Source organism: Seriola dumerili, unplaced genomic scaffold (assembly GCF_002260705.1).
Source record: "Seriola dumerili isolate Sdu_G_001 unplaced genomic scaffold, Sdu_1.0 BDQW01000003.1, whole genome shotgun sequence".
In the NCBI taxonomy this organism is placed as follows: domain Eukaryota; kingdom Metazoa; phylum Chordata; class Actinopteri; order Carangiformes; family Carangidae; genus Seriola; species Seriola dumerili.
Window position 1 is genome coordinate 4,099,923 of NW_019174258.1, and position 21,191 is coordinate 4,121,113.

Consider the following 21,191-nt stretch of genomic DNA (forward strand, 5'->3'; position numbering starts at 1 on the left):
CAGCATTACTGCTTCTCTACTTAAAACCATTCACAGGATTATGGCACTGGATACACACAGCTTTTAAGATCTTTGCCCTTTTATTGTCAAAGATAAGAGGTAAAAACAAGACTGAGGATTAACCATTAATCCACTCAGTGCATGTTTGAAGTGGCTCATTTCTGTGTTTGTTTGCTGACTTCTCCTTTGTGCTGTTCATTTTCTGTCAATGCAAGACAGGTGCATTTCCCTGAGATAAGTCATGATTGACTTACAAAATACATCAACATGATCTTTTTTTTTTTTTTTCACTTCAAATTGGCAAAAAGTATTCCCAATCTCTTCAGTCTGACTCCTCTTGATCCCCATTTTTTTCTACCTACTGAATCCTTTAGACAAACATTCCTGACGGGCAATTCGCTAATCAGTTTGTTCAGAGAAATTTGATTCCTTCTCTCCTTTCATCACGACTTTCCCATCCTCTTAACTCCTCAAGTCCTCCCCTCTAATCCTCCTCCCCTCTGTTCAGGGTCGAGTTATGTTCCTGGTGCAGGAGGCTGAGACCATCTGAGAGCAGAGGAGAGGAGGAAACGCGATATTATAGAACAGATAAGAACAGAAGACACATTAGAGAAGAAGAAGAAACTCCGGTGACATTTTATTGGTATGCTGGTGTTACCTGGGAGCCAGTCGGTATCTCCCTCTGCTGCGATACGATCGACCTCTGGACTGTTGTGGAGGATGGCCCATGTCCTGGTGGCTTCCACTGTGGCAGTCAGGATAAGAATGAGGATGGAAATATCGGCCTCCTCTCATCCCTCCTCTGTGTCCTCCTCTCTCCCACTGTCTCTCTCTGTTGTCATTTTCACTACGGTCTCTTCTTTCCTCCCCTCTCTCCCTCCATCCCCCTCCATGTCGAGGACCTCCTGTCAGCTCTCCTCTCTCCCTCCAGCCCTCACCACCACCTGAAGATAAGAAACAAAGCTATACTTTTATAACGCTCAAAGACATTGAAAACATATTTTCTCAATCAGCTTTAGACTCTGAACAAAGCAATCCAAAATGAACACACAATTTTCTGCCAAATTTGAAACATCTTCAGGTATTTCAGATGAGATAATTCTGTATTTTTGTGTTTTCTGTGTGACTGCCTCACTGGACTCTACTGGAAAGCTGTGATGTCAGGTATTTCTGTGCAGCTATTAAAATTGGCCACTGGTAATAAATTCTGATTAAACAAACCTGTTGGCAAACTGCTTCCTGTTTACACATCAAGCAGGTGCAGTATGAGTATTCATTTGGAGTCACGTTTCTAGCAACCTTAATAATGTAAGGGTTCATCCCAATACCCACACTTGCACAATTCAAAAGTAGACAACTACCTAACTGTGTGACGTATTTCCAATAATTTCCACAATCAGACCACGAGCGCATGGAAGTTAATCACACACTGGTTTAAGACGCCCTCTAAAAACATTCTAAAACCTAAGCATTGTTTGAAAACAACCTCCTAAAACATGAGGGTTTTCTAAAAAATAATTCACTAGAACCTTGCCCACATGTATTTCTATATGTAGGAAATAAGAAATAAGTAGGAGTTATTTGGAAGATCATAGGTGTACTGTACTTAAGAGGCATAACATATTATTTTAAATGGTTTGTGTGTGATACAGCTTTTAAGAATGGAACATTTTCTCAAAATCTTTAATAAAAGAATATTCTTATCATTATCATTAATATCATTTATGTTGATAATGTCAGACATGTAATATCCCATCAAGAGGAATGGATTGCTGATATTACGCAGTGTCAGTTGATAGTTCACCGTAAGTTCACTGTAAGTGATCCCTATATTAATAAATAACAATAAATATCGTTAATAAATATGTTAATGTTACAAAAAAAAACACTTCAGATCAGAACTGGGGACGTTTTAAGGATAACTTTAATCTAGTTTCAGTTTCTAAGTGTTGTTTCTCACATTGTGTATACAGTGCCTGGTAGCCATCATTGTCACCAGAGTTGGAAACTGAATTATTTAGAGAAAGAAATTAAGATGAATGGTTACAGAGCTCCTTATCAACTGTCATCTAACAAATAAAAAAATCATCTGAAATAGGTTTTTGTGATTTTTCCATCCATGGCAGATTTCTCGATCTTCGCAGTTAGCAACATTTGCTCTGTTATGGATTATAAAAATGATTAACTGTCTGAAAAAGCTAAATGTTTCCCTGCTCCTGTTTACCAACCATTATAATCTATCCTCACTTTCAGAAAAGCTTCTAACATACTTTTCACTTAAGGAACGTTGACAGATGTGGCAGATTTTAAGCCAATTACAAAGTGCTCAAAATAAAACACCAAATCCAACTTTAGCCCTTGCCAAAAGGGAGCTGTAGCTTGCTACCATCAATCCACTGCTTGAGTGTGAAACTGCAGAAAAAAGCACATGAAAGCATGCCACGCATAAGTGAACAATGTGTCAGTCAGGCCACAAGTACCAAAACTTTTTAAAGGTCTTTTTCAGTGGTTGTTAGGTCTTTTGGAAAAGTTTCTCTGATTTAGATTCAGAGTAAAACCAAAAGGAGGAAACAAATAAGTTTAAGGAGATTAGAGATTATGGAAAACACATTATTTCTACATCAGAGGAGATTTAAATTTGTGTTGTTGAAAATTCACAGTTCAAAGTTCATCACTACTCTCAGAGTAAAATGTGAAAATTAGGTTGTTTTTCATTTACTTTTTGTCTTTTTTGGCCAAAAATAGACTGGAGAGACGTGGTAGAGCGGCTATACTGGATTCACTGCTGGAGTGTAATTGCGAGGGCAGGCGGGCAGAGGAGATATTTGCTGAGGAGACTAAACATCAGGCCTGATTCCAAACAAAAACCAAACCGGGCCCTCAACGATACCACATAGCGCCACCACTACTCTCACGCACACACATTCTCTCCCTCTCTCTCTCTCTCTCCCACACACACACACACACTCTTCATATCCCCACAGTTCTGTAGTAATGATTGGTGTCTGCGTCTAGCAGAAATGAAACACTGAGGTATAAAGAGTGTATAGCCTTCCATCTATAAAACCAGAAACATCCTCATGAGACCCACAGGGGTTGACTTGGGCAAAAAGCAGACAGTTCGGCGCAAATTGGAGACTCTGCGCCAGCATGGCACGCAGAGAAACGGTCGCAAAAGGTTTATAAGTCGCAGGGTTGAATAGAAACGACGGGTTCAAATTTCATAGGCTACTGCTGAGTCGTCTTCTGCGATTGACTACTGAGTAGGATGGAGCGTTAAGATTACAGTCGAGTCTTGTACTGACAGGGAGCTTGATTTGGCTTTAAGTCTGCACATTACAGCGACAACCATCATAAAGACTGGCCGCATTAACACTTCGGCATAACAAACTAGTGCGCGTGTAAGAGGGTGAATATGTTGGATAGATGTCTGGTGAAACAGAAAGAGAACAATGGTAATAAATGAGAAAAAGAAGCAGAGAAAGAGTGAGGAGAGAAGAGAGAAAGTTGAAAGGATGCAGAGTGAAACGGAGGGGAACAACTGAGGGGAAGGGGAGCAGAGAGAGGGGAGAGACAGGAGAGAGAAGCCTGTAATCAGTTAGTCTTGTTGTGTGTCTTAAAATAGAGCTCTCCCAGCCTATAAACAGAAACCTACTATTACTAGTGCACTGACAAAGCAAGTCTCGGACCCAAGCATGCACTTGTGTGCATTTGTGTGCGTGCATGCACACTGCGTTATGCATTAAGGCCGCAGCACACATGGACCTCATTACAGCATGGCCCTCTGGGTAATGTGGTTCTGTGTGGGGCACCAGGGAACTACAACCACAGATCAACTATCAGATTAAAATGCTGCTTCTCTGTTTGGCTCCAGAAGCCAAACTGTTTTTCATATGAGCTACAGTTTGTTCTTGCCACTCAGATCACTTGAGGCCAGTTTATGTCTGTGTACTTTGGACAATGATTAGAAACAAAGTCTAGCTCCAAACTACTGGAGCCTTCACAATGATACAGTCATCATAATGTCACTTTTATAACATGTCTTTTGGCAATTTTACTTCTTTATTGGAAAGTTGACAGTATAGATCCAGACAGGAACCACCGGAAGAGAAAGAGGGATAAGACATGTGACAAAGGTCCCCCATCAGCTTTGCACAGAGGACATTGTGGTTATATGGTATGCATCTAACCACTAGGCCTCCAGGACGCCCCAGAAACACCATAACATTTCTTAATTCAGGTCAAAACGTTTTTCTCTCGCTGACCTTTATTTAACCAGGATGGTCTCAAGATCAAAAAGTCTTTTTCCATAGAGTCCTGGCTGCATAATTATGCCACACGAAAACAACATAGAACCAACAGTCACAGACAGAGTGAATGTTGAGTGAGAGTGCGGAAGGAGAGAGCATGAAAGGCATTCAATTACTTTTAAAACTCACAACATCTCAACACATCTAAGGTTGTTAATTAAAACAACCAAAGTTCCTCATTTTAGTAATTTAAACATAAATGACTTTGTGTTTTAAGTCGTTAGAGATGAATTTGAAAGTGTGAAGAAAAAAAAAAAAAGGACAAACATGTATCATGCATTGTGACTATTCTTATATGTATATTATCTTATATGAATAAGTCTGTAGGTAAGTCTTTGCCTTTTTTTAAATGTTTTAGATATAAACAGCAACATCTTCACAGACACACTCTGACATGAGCTGAAAATCATAAAACAACACTGGTCACAAGTGAACCTTTGCACTGAGCAGGTGTCTGTAGTGTTTGGAAGGTCGTCTATGTCTAACAAGATATGTTATTCAGTCAGTCAGATGTCTCACCTGTGTGTCTGTCTCTGTACCCGGGTCCTGGTGTGGTTTTATGACTTTGCTCTTGTGCGTTGGGTCTGGGTCTGCACTGCAGGACTCTGCCTCTCTTCCTGCAGGTTTCTATGAGTCTCTCTCTCAGGAGGAGAAACAGGGACAGGCAGGACGGCTGGAGAGAGAGGTAGACAATAACACACTTCAGATTACAACACACACACTGCATTAACAAAGACACATCTCAAAATGAGGCTAGTCATATATGGTAAAAATAAAAAGTAAAAATAAAACCAAGAAACATAAAAATACTTGTAATAAAAGAAAACGTCTCTCCTCAAATCTTTGCCACACACACACACACACACACACACACACACACACACACACACACACACACACACACACATTCCCTTTTTCTTTTCCTGTCTCCACTCACATCGTTGTCCAACAGCACAGTTTTCTCTGTCCCACTATGTGCCAGCAGGTACTTTGATTGAAACAGTCGTCCGTCGAAGCTGTGCCAAGGCATGAAGGCAGCATTGGGCAGCGGGCAGCCACTGGCGCAGTTAGCACCCAGCAGGTGGCCCAGTCCTCGGACATAGAGAGATCCCAGCTGCACCGCACGACTGCAGAGGAAAGGCAGCTGAGAGCAAAGAAAGAAAAATTGTTTTTATTTGGTCGGCGTCTTTATCAAGAGGCTGGATACTTTGGTACATTAAATTTGCAAATGAAATAGCCATGACGCAGCAGCAACAGTGACTCTTCTAAGCCAGGTCACAAATGACTTCACCAGATGTGACAATAAATTCCTTCAGCTCAAAGTTTAACAAACCAAATGACAGATCCTCAGCCCCTAATAACAACAGACCACACAGCTGGCCACTCGACTGTCCATGGAGAGAGATCTCACTGTTTCATTTACTAATGTGGTTAATAAATGTGGCAATAATTTTCCATTATTATCACAAAATGTGAATCTTCATTTGACAGAAAAATCTTCACTATCCTAAGTTCACTTACTGGCTTTTTAGTGGCCGAGGAATCAATCTACGCTCCACAAATATCCTCCTGGCCAGCGGCATCAGTCAAACAGAAAGAACCATCTGCTTTTTCAATCAGTGTCACCACCCCGGAAGAAAGTCCTTAAAATTTCTCTCACAGTTGGTAAAATAATTGCCATTTCCCAACCCCAATTTGGACAACCTTATCTGTTCAGTCTTGACACACAGATCACACAATTATATACGACTCAGACCACCCACTTCCCCGTTACTTTACTCTGCTTCCCTCTTCTCACTGGCGGACAGTCAATCTATCTGTGTATCTGTTTATAGTGGCCAAAAGGGACACAAAATTGAGATGACTGTATGTGACAGTGCCTTTGTTCAGTTTGGCTCATTACAACTAATTTCACATTGATGAGAAAGTAAAATGATACATGGTTTTGCATTTGAATGATGAAATTTTTTTCTTGTATGAAATTATACTGAAAGTGGAGAAATTTTGAATAATGAAAGACTGAAAAGTAAAAATGAAACAAGGGAAAAAAATGAAAGGATGAAACAATGTTGTTCCTTATTTATCTGAATGTAAAGTAGTAATTTCTGTATTGTAGAGAAAATGGTCCAATATGTAATTAATAATAAATAAATCAAGTAATTTAACACACAATTAAACTCACAATTTTATAAATGACTCCATAAAGATTTCTTCCAACCTCAAACTCAATGGCTACATTTAATATCCACTAGACTATATTAATGAAATTAATCAGACAAATATCTTTCTTAGAGATGCTTTTTTTTTTTTTTTTTACAAAGGATTCATACATTTTGATAAAAGATCAGGATTATGTTGTTTGTTGACGAAGAAAGGAGAAAGGAGAAGAAAGAAGAAACTGGAGGACAATAAAGAAAAGAGGATGATGAAGAGGCCGAGAAAAGGACAGCAACGATAACAGTAGGCAGATGCGTGTGTTCTCTGCTCTCACCTGTCCTCTGGCAGATAGCATTGATAACAGGGATTACATGTATGCACACACACAGAGACACACAGCCATGCCTGCCACCTGCTTCCAGTCAAACACAGCTTCACCTTCTGAAAACAATGAACCACTGGACAGAATCACAAAAGCCTGAAAGCGCACACGAACACACCGACACAAAGAGAGAGAGAGAGAGAGAAAGGTGAGCAGAGACAGAAAAAGAAGAGAAGGTGCTTGAGAGTAAAAAGAAGAAGAACATGAGAACACACAAAGTGAGAGAGACAAAGACAGAAGTGTGTGTGTGTCCAGCGGGGCTTTGTGTGTAAATAGCTCCATGTGGTGAACGTGAGCCAGGACAGACAGGCGACTGTCGCCAGCACACTCTCTCTGTCACACACACACACACACACACACACACACACACACACACACACACACACACACACACACACACACACACACACACACCGGTGGGCAACAATCACAGTCCCATGGGGAGGGATGTTGCAACAGAACCGGCACATCCCAAAACCGACCCACAACCCCTTTCCCCTAAACACACAAAAATGGTGTGACTCATATTCTCTCCTTTGAACACGAACACACACGCACACAATCACACACACACAATCACACACACACACACAATCACACTCACACACACACTTTCTAATAAATTAACATTTTACAATATCTTTTTTTCATGTGGTGTTGTAATGAATTAGAGGCAGATTTTCAGTTTGTACTGTCATGTGTTGAATCTGTAGCTTTCTATAAATTGTGCACACGTGTGAAGATGCAAATGCACACACATAATCAAAGATTGTGTGTGTGTGTGTGTGTGTGTGTGTGTGTGGTTAATCCATACACTAGTCACTCAGTTAACCCCCTCCTGCAGCTCTGAACCTCTCCCAGACAGCATATTCAAATCAACGCCCAGCCCTAATTATTGTGTAGAAAACAGACGAGCAGCAAAAATACAAATTACTAGACATAAGTATGGTAATTAAGCAGTAAAAATAAATGGGGCTACAACAAGGCAGCAAACAGCAGGGCCGTTTTCCCAGAAAATGGAAAAGCAAAGCTGACTGTCTGAGAGCTCAAAAGTCACATCACCCGAGCTCACTGACGACAAGTAGCATTGATGCTTCCTTGCTGATTTCAAACACAGCACTGTCTAGATTAGGGTTTCAATTATGATTATTTTCATAATCAATCGATCTAATAATTATGGTTTAATCATTCAGTAAAAGATTGTGAAAAGGCTCATCACAAGTCCCCAGAGCCCAAGCTGACTACAACACTTATTTTTATTTTAATTATTTAAAAGACAAACTATATAAAATCAAACCTATATATTTGAGAAAATGGAAAATGGAAAAAGTTCAACATTTTTGCCCTCATGTTCAGCCAAACTCTGCTGGCACAGCACCAGTCATCGTTGAAATATCGTGCAGTAACAAAGTGATCATACTGAAGCTTTTCTTAGAAGATATAAATCCAATTTGGTTCTAGGGCAGCAATAATTTGTCGAACGAGAGAGAATGAATCAGCTGATCGATTAACCATCACGTCATATTCCAAATAAAAATGCCACAAATTTTATGGCTTGACTTCACATTATAGTGAACTAAATATTTTGGGGTTTTGTACAGTTGTTGGCACAAAGCAAGACATTTCGCAGCATCACCCTTGACTAAAGGAAACTGCTACTGTATATTGTATCTTTTTTCTGTTTCGTATGTTTTATAGAACAAACATATTCATTTGTTGCAGCCCTATTTTTCTGAATGACAATTTCTCATTGTTTGACTCTCATATTTTTGCTTTGTAATATTCTCATATTACACCATAATCTGGAGTGAAAAACTTTGAATGGTTTTTAATTGGCTTCACTCTAAGGTTGTGTCTGTTCACAAATATGTATAAAGGTCATTCATATTCTAATTAATTTGGCTTTAATTCTTCAAAAACTACACAAAGGAATAAAAAATCTGGAAACCTCTCCATTGTTATTTTGAACTTTTAAGAAGCTGAAGGTGAAAATCTGATTTAAAAAATGCAAATTTACCATTTACGAAACAACCACACTGTAGTTTACCATCATTGTTTTGGGTTTTGTTAGTTTGTTTATTTTTTTGTAAAGACTCTCAATCAGCAGGGTGTTTGTATTTTCTCCTAATTTTTTTGTTTTGACTTTCTATTACTGGAAACATTTTCTGACCAGTGTTTGCCACAAGAGGACTTTGTTTACTGTAAACTGCAGGGAACATTGTCTTCTTGCAGCAGGAAACACAACACAACACAACATGTTTGGCTGCATTGAGACACAACATTTGGGTAAAAATCTGAAAACTGAGCGGGTCATTTTATTTATTTTTTTCTATGAAAATAACTAAAAATAAAAAATTTGCGTATTTTTGCTTGTAACTGACCTTAATCTGCTGAAGCTGCTGAGGGGATTTTATGCTCAGGCAGACACTCTGACTCAGGTAAGCATCCACGTCCTCTTGAGACAAAGTCTGCACCTGATAACATACACACATACACGCACATACACGCACATACACACGTACACACATCCACACCACAGAAAATATATGGTTAGTCAATTCAATCACATCCCAGTGTGTCTTCTGCGTGGGTCAGTTTGTTTTGTCTGCTCTCTATGCAACAATTCAACAGAGAAAGAAACAATGCTGAATACAGAAACAAGGCTGCCCAGTTGTGTGTTCAAAACAAACAAACCCTGAAGCTATTTAAACAGAAGAGCGACGGGGGAATGTGAATGCAGCAGTAATCAGACAACAACAGCTACTGTTGTCTGTCCCAGCTTTGATTGTCTACTCGTCTAACGGTCCATATAACAAGCTGCTCCTCTGACTGTCTGTTGGTCCTTCATCCATTTAAATGACTGGATCCAAGTATCCGTCTGTCTTTCTGACTAAAATCTGTATCTGCCTGCAAAGCTGTGTGCTGATCTTTGTGTCTCAAGTGTTCGACTCTGTCTCAATAGAGTGCCATTGGTAAAATTATCTTGTAAACCCTAATTTGCTGAAGCCTAATTAGCTAGTTTGTTAAAACGTCACTGATCCTGTGTTTGTCTCTGGCTTCTTGCTTTTCCTTTATGCTTTGGAGTTCAAATTTAACTTGAAATTAAACAGCACAGTTCCTTCATACCAAACTGTTCATCTGCAGGGCTAAATTTAGATGACTTATCAAGTGTGATGATTCAATGCAAGAAAACATTTTACTCTTTTTCATAAGCATATTTTGAAAACTTATCAAAATATTTGAGATGAATTTCTTTGAAAACAGAACGTCGTTTGTTAGGGAGTCATTAAAGAATTAATTATGACCTCTTGACATTTCATTTGTTACAGAGTTGATTAATGAATCTACAATAATTTGTGTTTATCTCCTGTAAAATGACGCATGTATCCTCATCCAGGTGATCTGGTCCTGTGATCTCTGTTGTGTTTAAGCGCCATCAGATGACGTCAATGCAAAAAGTACAAACAAAAAACATAAATCTCTGCTTCTTTCACATACTTTGAAAAGCGATCATCAATTCAAATTCGAAAACAAGGCATTACAACAGGATTACAAACAGCACATATGTTTATAGTTTAAAATTTACAACCAAAATAAGAACAGAAGAGAACTGGGGTGAATTAAGATTTCTCTTGAAATATTTAAAGCCCTTGGGTGCTTATCAGACCTCTTGCTGACATAAGAGCTTAAGTTACAAAGACCAGTGTCTGTGGCTAAACTGGGCCCTCAGTGGGTGATAATGGCTACCATCAAGTCATCACAAAACAACACAAAACAGACTGTCAACAAGTTGTGTTTAACTTCACATCACAACTTGACAAAAGAGCAAAATAATTGTTGTATATGTTATAGACGTAAATCCCAAATCAAAAGCTGTCTTGTATGTTTACTTGTCACCAAATACATTTGGTCTTTCATTTTCTGTTTACATAAATCACCAGGTGTAGCTGTATTAACCAATTACTGCCACTATCTTGAATGAAATGCCTAAATACAAACTGAATTCTATTGTACTCAACTGCTTCATTAAACAGCTTAACTTGTTCATTGAAGGCTAAGCCAAACATGCAGCCCACACCAATGAAAACCAAAAGAGACATATCAATCACAGTGCAGACGTCATCATTTTCAAAGCACCCATCACTAATGATGAAAAAATACCCTGCTCAACACTGATTTTAATTTGGCTTCCGTCTTTCTTCTTGCTGTGTTGTCTTTACCCACTGAAAACATAGAAGAAAAAGGTGAGACATTACCTGCAGGACTATGTAAGTGACCAGGCAGAGGGCAACCAGGAGAGAGGCTTCAATAGCTCCACATAACTCAGAGAACTCCTGACAGTCAAAAATTGTAAGGAAGGATGTCAGACGAAGGGCAGAAACATTAGGACCAGTGCCGAACCACAACAAGTTCAGACTGGGACGATCACCTGCAAATGTAAAAAAATAAAAATAATAATTAGAGAAAAAGCTCTGTGGGTGTTGTTGGCAAAAGACTGCATGAATTGAGACTTTAAAGTATTAAGTGCATTAAGTTTGATGTCAATCTATTAGCCAACAAAAAGCATCTTTTCAGGGTCATTATAATAGCCACTGATGCCTAAGAGGCAAGAGGACAACTGCTAGTTTGATCACATAGGAAAAAACTGGAAACAATTTTATAACCACATTACGCATTTTGTTGCTTGTTTGTTTCTTGAGCATTGTAAACTAAAGTGGATCATCCTCCCAGTGCAAAAAAATCAACTACGAACTATGAACTAAGATTTTGTCCTAACTTGAGCACAGACAGAAAGATATTGAGAAACTAGCAGGTACGGTACATGGTAGGCTGAGGGGGAGAGGCTGGACCATGTCAGGTTCCTTCAGAGGGTTTCCAGGGTACACAAACCATTCCCTAATCGCTGGAGTGTCAACAGTGCTGCCTGAAAACAAAACAAAAGTCAAAGTAAGACTTGGACTGACTTCACACCACTTGGGAAGATAAAAAACACTTTTGTCTTTATTTTTAAACTACAGTATACACATGACACCACAGAGTAAAAGCACAAACTCCACTGCAGAGCATGTATTTCTAGTGGGGTGTGTGTACTGTTTTTCCATGTGGATGTGCACAGTCTGCATGTTAGACTTACTATGACCTCTCCTTTGCAAGTTTGTGTATGTCTTTTTTGTTTTCTGACTGTGTGAATGGTGTTACCAGAGTACATCTGTATCTGCGTATGTGTGTGTGTTATGACCTTAAATGTGCATGTATGTCTGGCTTTGTGTATATGCACATGATCACTCCAGTAAGTTTGCTGTCCTACCATCACGCCCGAGCAGCAGTCCATAGATGTGCTGTCTGCAGAGTTTGTAGACAAGGGCCTGAGGCAGCAGTTCAGCATCCTCTTCATCCTCCAAAGTGTTGCTACATTCAATGACTCCCTCACACACAACACTGTAAACCATGAAACCCTCTGCTGCGACATGCTTCTCTCTGCATGCCTGGAGAAAGCCACATGGTGGACAATATTTAGTCAGTCTGGCATTCAGTACTCTCAGAATTTAATAGAGTCCTACAGGACACACACTGTGTATGTATCTGAAACATAATATACCTTTAATATTTCTGGACTGACATATTTCTCAAAGGCAGAGTCGGGGAGATGTGCAGAGATGTCACCTTGCTGAGGAGCTTCCTGTCCAGGTAGTGAGTAGGAGCAGATCCCCCTTTTGAGTAGCTCTCTGTGAGGCGCTGATAGATTCAGAGACTGAAGGATATGCTCAGTATCTTCTGCTTGTCTGCCCCACAAAGAGCTCACAAGCTGGGATACAGCTGAGACCATCTGTCCCCGAGGAGGACCAGAGTGTGGTGCTGGATTGTTTTTCCTGGGGAACAATAAAACAGGATTGTCATGTAATGTCCTCATCTGAACTTTAATTAAGTTGGCTCACTGTCAAACGCCCAAACAAGATGAAGGTTTTTTTCTCTGCAGACATGTTTTCTAATTATATATAACTATCACAAACTGAAAGACTACAAAAAAAATCCTTGTTTGAAGTAAGCCTGGAATGCAAAATAATTTCATGCAACATTCAACAACTAAGTATTCATGTTAGTAAACATACTCAATAAGTGGTATTTATTTGGAAGAAGATAAGAATGAAAATTGAAAAATTCAATATTCATGAATTAGAGGAATTATTGATGGAGAGCAAACACCAAAGTAAAAGCCCGGACACCTGTATCTTGCCATGGCATTATTCCTGATGTGTTGCATCTGCTCCTCTGACACCACATCGTTACCTAGGAGACACGCCAGCAATGGTAGCTGGGAAACAGCCAATCCAGTGGCTCGGCAGAACCTCTGTTGGTCATACAGGACAGTGGTGAGGCTGTTTATCTGTAGCTTTGCCACTGACAAGTAGGGAACACTTTAAAAAAAACACACACACATTCAGATCAGACAATGACTTATCAATAACATAAAGTGCTAGACTGTACAAATCTATCATCAAATTCAGCATTTTAGCTGTGACTCATATTTAGTACAAAGCATTCTGCAGCAAGTATTTTTACTTGCTACTTTAATTCCAACCACATTAACTGGTCATGTTCAATATGTTTTGAACATGACCAGTCTCATAGAACCTGGGCTCTAATACAGTGATACAGAAATAGGGAGACTCTTTGTTGTTGCATTTACTTAGAAATATTATAATTTCAGCAAACCTGTCATATATGATGAAGTCTGAGTCTTGTCCCAGAATGCCCATGCTGCCATGCTGACGAGCATAGCTGGCAATCTCATAGTCAGCCTCTCTCACTGAGCAAAACACTTCCTGACCCAATGATCTGCAAACAATAATACAATCTATATCAAGAAAATAATAATTAATGGTAATTCTGCCATAAACAGCAGGAACAATAACCCTCATCAGATCCAATTTCATGTAATGAAATTAAGTCTTTCAAATACATTATTAACTTAATTATCACTGTATATACTGCATAATATCCACAGGACTACAGAATCGTAATCATTTTTATAAATGCTAACCTGAGAGCAAAGGGTGTGAATGTTGCCAGACCAGAAGGTAGACAAAAGAGCTCTCTACCAGGCTGCTCTCCATGTGCCTTCACGTGACAAAATATTTTTGAAATTTCCCTGTTCACTCTGCGTCTCCTCTTCACCTGCAGACAGGAGAGGATGTTTGTACACAGGAGGTTGAGAGTGTCTAAACCTACAAGATCAACTGAGTAAACTTCAGATCTCAATATGAGACGCGTAACACATCATGCATCTGTCGATGAATTCTGTAACTCAAGACAAAAGTGGATTGAGTCTTTTAACAGGTGAAAATATTCAAACACCTCAGGTTTACAGTGTTTCTTTCCTCACCCACTCTTGTCTCTTCTGCTCTTCCACCACTCCATCAAAGAAGAAGACCAGTCTGATGCCTGCGGAGGTAAATTCCTCCACCCAGTTCTTCAGGACGCCCATGTACTCCTTCCACTGCCCCCCACACACCCAGTCCTTACATGAGTACCAGTGACGCAGACAGGCCATACCATCTACAACAAGTGTGGGACCTACACAAAGAGTGAAAACATAAATGTAACAGAGAGCGGACCTGCGGGTCAACACTCATCCCTAACAATAGGAAAGAAATGTCCCATTTCATGGTTTCAGGTCTTTTGGTTTTCAAAGCTACCAGCCTTTAGATCATCAAAACATTATTTTTCCCTCAGAGCTGCCAGTAATACTTTTTAAGAATCACTCTCATCTTTCAAACAACTAACATCACTGTATATATATGTATATATATATACCATAGTCACATGTGTTTTCTCACTGATTGCATTATCCAAAAATATCATGTTTAAATAGGTATGCTAGTTTCACATTTATTACAATCTAATGCCAATACATTTTTGTTTAAGAGTAACAGTAGTCTTGGGAATAATGTAAGTGGGTGTATGGTTGCTACCACTTATGTTGCTGTTATTATGACATGACCTGAAACAGCTACTGTGGACAGATGTATACAGTAGTGGTGGTCTTTAGTTTTTTTTTTAAACAGAACATCCATTCATTCCCTTCATCACATCTTTGTGTCTGCTGGAAACACTTCCATTGCGTTGAGAGTATTTGCAGCACATGTGTTGTCAAAATGATGAAGATGTTCTCTGAATATGTTTGTGTTTTGTCTATTTGCATATGTTTTCTTAAGTTGTAGTGCATTGAGCTCTCAGGGTCACCGTACTATACTTTGTTAAACTTAAAGTGAGAAGTCAAACTTCTAGGTTTGTGCAGAAAAAAAGGACACCATGGATGTGATGTGTGGAAACTTTAAAAAGTGTTAAAGACAAAAATGCATGCATAAAAAATTGACAGAAACAAACCAAAATGAAGCTGGAGCCCAGGGGTACTCCTACATCATCTGTCACTCTACCTGTGCAGTTTGCTGTGGTTGTGCTTCTGGCAACATGTTGCGTGGCCATGTCTCTCAGGTTCACAGTCACACAGACTTCCGGACAGCAGTAGTCCATGAAGGACTGAAGACCTTTCACACCCATCCCTACAGAGAAGAAACAGAAGGACAGAGTGAAAGTGGCTTCACCGGAAACTTGAGAGCCAACTTAGTCAGGGCAATACATTATGCCAGTTTATTGGACTACCACTTCAATTTCACGTGTTTATAGCATCTTGTATTGTAATGGGTGAGCCTGTTTCGACCTCACATCGCTGCAGGACAAACACATTGCTGCATCTCACCAGGTTTTTCAGTCAGTGCTCAATGAGAATGGATCTGAATGCTAACAGTTAGCTTAGCTTCCAGCCGATAAGCTAATCGTTTCCGAAGCAGCCCCGTTTCCTGTCCTTACAAACCAACTCTTCTTATACTAAATTATGTCTGCAAATACCTCTACCTCCTACTATACCCTCTATACCTCTACCCGCTTTAAATAGCAAAAACTTACTTTAAAATCTTGACGTATGGGCAGCACTTACTGTGTTATGTTGACTAGGTGGAAATGCAAATTACTTCCTATGATCTACGCATGGCGTCATCACGTTGCAAAACAAAGCACACGTGCTCGGCGCATGGAGTGAGCTATCTGTAATTAAGAGTGTCGGTAGAAGTACACAAACATTTATTTCAATAAAACTATGGATACAACTATATATGTAGTCCATTACAAGCAGAGTCCTGCATTCAGGAGTGCACTAAAGTTATAGCACACATACGTTTAACTACTTTACATACATGTCGTTTAGTTCAACAATTCACAAGATAAATCTGTGAGGGTTGTGAAAAACGTTCTGCTTCACACATTTTTTTATTCTTTTTAAACATAATTTTAATAATATTTTCTCTGTATTTCATGAAATATTGGATTTTTTACCTCCTTGGACCTCATACTCATTAAATGAAACTGTGTGAGAAGTTTAAAGGGGAAATGTGTCTTTGGTGGAACTACAGACAGTTTTATAGGCCAGACATCTGAAGCATGACAATGGGTCCATATTTTATCACTTTATCATTTGTTTGATGTATTTTTTTTCTTTTGTACAATCTTAATTTGAAGAGTAACCAGTAATTACAGCTGTCAGATAAACATTGTCCAGTGAAAAGTACAAAATTTCCATCTGAAATGAAATAGAATAGAAGTAGCATGAAATGAAAATACTAAAGTAAAGTACAAATACCTCAAAACTGTATATAGGGCTACAGTACAGTTTCCACCACTGGTGATTAATACAGATTATGCAGAACCAAAAATAAAATATAGCCTTAATTCAGGTCATCATTGTACTGATTCTGCTGTAACTAAAAAATAAACACCCTAATGTGGCATGAATGAGAATGGACAATTGAAGTTTCTGTGGACTCAGTCCTCCCATAATCACTCTTCAGGCTAGGATCAGACACAGGCTAATTGCTCTCCAGGCTCTCCTGGAGAATGGGGGCTCTTCTCTGGAGTCACAAGCTATTAGGTCTATACCTTCTTAACACAAAGCACCCCCATCCCTTCAGTTCTATTGTCTGAGCAGAGCAGGAATAAAGAAAAGGGACATATGCTGGCTGTCAGTCCAGCTGTCAGCATCTGTCGTTCCTCAGCCAGATGCTCTGTGGACTGGGAGGACAATCCATCCCTTCCAGTCAACTGATCTTCAAGACAGGAGGAGTTGTAAATCTGCCCCCCATGATTGCAGTGAAAAGTTATGACCACTGGATCCATGAAAACCACAAACTCAGAATTTCAGGGCCCTTTCCCAAAAGTACCAATGGCTGCAATGACTTTAGCTCTTATCCTGAGAATGATTTGGTGAAAAAATGGACCATGGACTTGTCCAGATGTTGAATCAGCAGCTGCTCTACCCATTCTTCTTCCAACTAGATCTGCATTACTGGCGTGATAATCAGACTGAATTACCTTTTTAAGATAACACAGGCACATACACACAAACATTGTGTTATAATGCGCAGAGATTGTTTGGTGTTATACAGTCATGTTTCAAATTCAAGGTTGCTGATTATGATTGTGAATTAGCTCCCAAGTAGCTTGCTGTCTTTGAACAGTTTGAAGTTGTCCTGTCAGACCGCTCTGAGTATTTCTTTTCTAAATGGAATGATCTGTCACCAGATTTAGTCAGTGTTTGATGGATAATTTAGCTGAGCAATATGATCTTCTCATCCACTGTGAATTCTACTAAAAATGGTTTAGTCTGATATAAAGTGCAGGGAGTTTCTTCCAGGAGTGACATTGTTTGACAAAAAGGGTTACTGAGGATGTGAGATAACTTTTGAATCAGCTTCAAGGATTGAATTTAGGCTGTAATAACAGTTACTTTCATAATCAATTAATGTATGAATTATTTCATTTTTTATATCAATCATTAGGTCTGTAAAATGAGTCCAAGGTCTATGTGCGTCTTCATATATCTTGTTTGAATTAACCAGTGGTCCAAAGCCCACAGTTTACTACCATAGAAGAGCAAAGAAAAAGGAAAATATTCACATCTGAGAAGCTGTAACCCATGGATTTTGCAATGTTTTAACAAAACTTTCTTTAAAACAATTAACCAATTATCAAATTTTTTGAAGATTATTAATGGACTAATCGATTATTTGACTTGAAAAACACATGAAAAGCATTCACACAATCCACAAAAACCTGGATGTGCACACCTATGCAATACCTTCATGCCTGTACATACAGTATATCCTCAATATGTGAACACAATAACCAGCCCTGAGACAGGACTTACATAATCCTGCATCCCATTTTCAGCAGTCAGTGTTTGGGTCTGTTGCCTATTCACTTTGGATCTTTTCAACTTCCTCCTCCTCCTACACTGACTCGTCCTTCTTCTCTTCAAATCTCCTCCTCTTTGAGTTCCTCCCCCATGTTGCCTCCCTCTCCTCCCCGCTCCTGACCAAAGCTTGACTCAGGAGAAACAGAGGCAGATGTTCCAGGAGCACACGACTGCCCTCAGCCCTACCCCCCAACACCTCCCATTTGTACTGGATCAGCAGTTAACCCCCGGAAAGAATTGACCATACAAGCACGCACACACACACACAAAGAGCACCGCTGCCCAAATCTGTACTGGCTCAACAGTTGTCCAACTGAATGAACAACGCACACACATACACACATATACACACCAAATGCTGCCCAGATCCCCTCAGTGTCCCTGATAGTAGCCACCCTGGGGTCAGGCCTGGTGTCAGCGTCCAGGGCCCAGGGTCTCTCTGGGCAGCTGGTCTGGCTAATCCTGCTGCTGGAGGCCACTGGTTCTCGAACTAAAGGCCAAGGACCCCTGGAGGCCACAGGGCAGGGAGCTTGGGGAGCTGGGAGTGTGCGATTTGTTCAAAATGCAGAGGTTTTTGTTTGTCTGCTTGCCCTTTTGCTTGTTTTAAGCCCAAATCAAACTTTAAATGCCATGGTGGAGCAAAATGTAAATACAAATGTCATGTGGGAATTTATCAAAAGTAGATTTATTACTGTAAACTGCTTAAACCCAAAGAATTTAGATTACATCTTAATCAAAAACACCAAATATACAATAAATATATAAGTTTTCATTAGATGTAATTGTGCAGCCATCAAACTGGAATTTTAACATTTCACTTAATATTAGAGCTGTAACTGAAGACTATTTTTGTTATTAAACAATCCTCTGATTATGTTCTTGTTTCATTGTCAGAAAATGGTGAAACTGCCAGTTATCATTTCCTAAAGCACAAGGTGATATCTTCAAATAGCTTTTTATAGTCCAACCGACATGCAAAAATCTTCAGTTTGTATTCATTATCACAAAAGACAAAGGCAGAAATGCTAGAACTAAGTAATGTATGTCCATTTAGCTTGAAAAAATGGCCTAAATGATTAACTGATTATCAAAATATTCTGTCGATCACCTAATCGTTTTTTGTTTGTTCTTTTGCTTTACACAATATGGGACTGAACAGTGGAACAAGTAGATGTCAAACAAACAGAACATGTGATGCGAAATATTGAATAGACTCAAAATATCCCATGTTAATACAGACTACATACATATTTAAATGGACTTACTACCTTTCATAAAACTCTAAAGGGCAGCCAAGAACACAAACTAGGCTGTCACAATATCATATATGTACCACAGCTGTAATTTAAGTTTGTGTCGCACATTGAGTCTAACAGGTGTTGTAAGTTGCTACATTCCTGACTGGGACCGTAGGTAGTGGCCTCAGGTCTTTGTGGCTCAGATAGGGAGGGGCCACTAGAGTCTCGTGTTTCTGACGTCAGTGTTGTTGTTGCTGAGGGAGTCTTATCCATCAAGCCACAAGCCACACGACTCTCCCATTATCATTATAATCAGCACAGGAAAGAGCACCTATCTATCTATCATCTATCCATCTATCTAGACAGTGTGATGGAACAAATGTGTAATTTGTCTAATTGAATATTAGTCTCTGTTCAGTTGTTTTTAAAGCCTTTCAACCCAGGTTCAAATTAAATGTCAGTCAGCTCTGGTTTTAATTAAAGCCAGTATCATTGTCGTGCATGTGGGAACTCGGCATAGAGCGAGTTACATTTGTTCTGGCTCAAATTGAATGATCCAGAGTGCCTGCAAATTTTCTATAACTGACCAGACCAAAGGCTGCCATGCTATGTGCAACAGTGTGTGTGTTTGGTGTGATGGTGATGATGTGGAGGTTCCCACGACGGCCATCCATCCATTTCTTGGCACACACACACACACACACACACACACACACACACACACACACACACACACACACACACACACACACACACACAGACCATATGGCCATCTCATACCCATTGCATGCCTCCACTGTGATTTGGCCCAAAGACCCACTAGTAGCTTCACCTACAGAGGCATTTGGCCTGTAAATCAGAGGATGGAGAGAGAAATGAAGGAGTTAGAGGTGGAGAGATGGTAGAGGGACAGGAGGAAGAGGTTGACAGAGTTAGGAAGGAGAAGAACGGGATACAATAGAAGAAATGAAGATAATTTATAGACAGATAGAGGTGAGGGAAGCCATTTGTTAGTTGGTTGGTGCTGTGGTGTTTGGTGAGCAGATGGCCGGGGCTCGGGGAGGGGCGTGTCTTGTCCTCGCGACCCTTCACAAATCACACGGCTCTCCCCCGAGGGGCTCGCGACTCGCCGTTCAATAAGAATCAATGGGAATTACTTCGCGAGAGAAAGGGATGAATGGGCGGCGGGGCGCGAGACCTCTTCCTTTGTTGTCCCCCTGCGTGTCACAGAGCTCCTGGTCACATACACACACACACACACACACACACACACACACACACACACACACACACAGACCCACACACGCGCGCACACGCAGTTACACATACACGCATAGACAATAGGAAAGCACTTCAGTTAAACAATCGACCTCCAGTTAAACAATTTTTTTAACCTCATACACACACACGTGCACACAAACACACACACACACACACACAGACACACAAAGAGGGATCAGAAGGGAGGAGTTCGTGCAGTTTCCTTAAGACACAATTAGAAAATCTGGCATAAATTATGTTTTAGGGGAAAATGTCGTCTTGATGTTGGTGAAGTGGGGGGGTTCACTTTCCATCTACCCATGCCTTTCAGTCACGGTTTGCTGGCGTAATCGGAAAATGTGTGCCACGTCATGGTGATGAATGACTGATAGTATATTGGCCTAATACAGGGAGGGAGAGAAAGAGCACCGGGGACCTCTGAAAGTCGGGATGAGTGTAAATAAAAGGCTTCAAGAGAGGGATTTTACGCCACGCCACATAGGAGCATTGTAGGCTATTGAGATGGGGGCTGAAAT

General features: G+C 40.0%; 1 protein-coding gene across 1 annotated transcript in view; it reads right to left on the bottom strand.

Moving 5' to 3' along the window:
- fam120b (family with sequence similarity 120B) overlaps nt 1-15,411 on the bottom strand; it is a 15,436-nt gene extending 25 nt beyond the window's left edge. The window contains exons 1-14 of the mRNA XM_022745335.1: nt 15,288-15,411; nt 14,234-14,424; nt 13,892-14,025; nt 13,564-13,686; nt 13,074-13,265; nt 12,449-12,719; nt 12,158-12,335; nt 11,672-11,773; nt 11,106-11,278; nt 9,231-9,323; nt 5,248-5,454; nt 4,830-4,983; nt 659-745; nt 1-546 (exon numbers count right to left, since the gene is read on the bottom strand). The exon at nt 1-546 is cut by the window's left edge and continues 25 nt beyond it. Of these exons, the coding sequence (XP_022601056.1) occupies nt 485-546; nt 659-745; nt 4,830-4,983; nt 5,248-5,454; nt 9,231-9,323; nt 11,106-11,278; nt 11,672-11,773; nt 12,158-12,335; nt 12,449-12,719; nt 13,074-13,265; nt 13,564-13,686; nt 13,892-14,025; nt 14,234-14,424; nt 15,288-15,411 (2,091 nt within the window). The 3' untranslated portion in view covers nt 1-484. The remainder of the gene's footprint in view (nt 547-658; nt 746-4,829; nt 4,984-5,247; nt 5,455-9,230; nt 9,324-11,105; nt 11,279-11,671; nt 11,774-12,157; nt 12,336-12,448; nt 12,720-13,073; nt 13,266-13,563; nt 13,687-13,891; nt 14,026-14,233; nt 14,425-15,287) is intronic.
- Between the last annotated feature and the right edge of the window lie 5,780 nt (nt 15,412-21,191).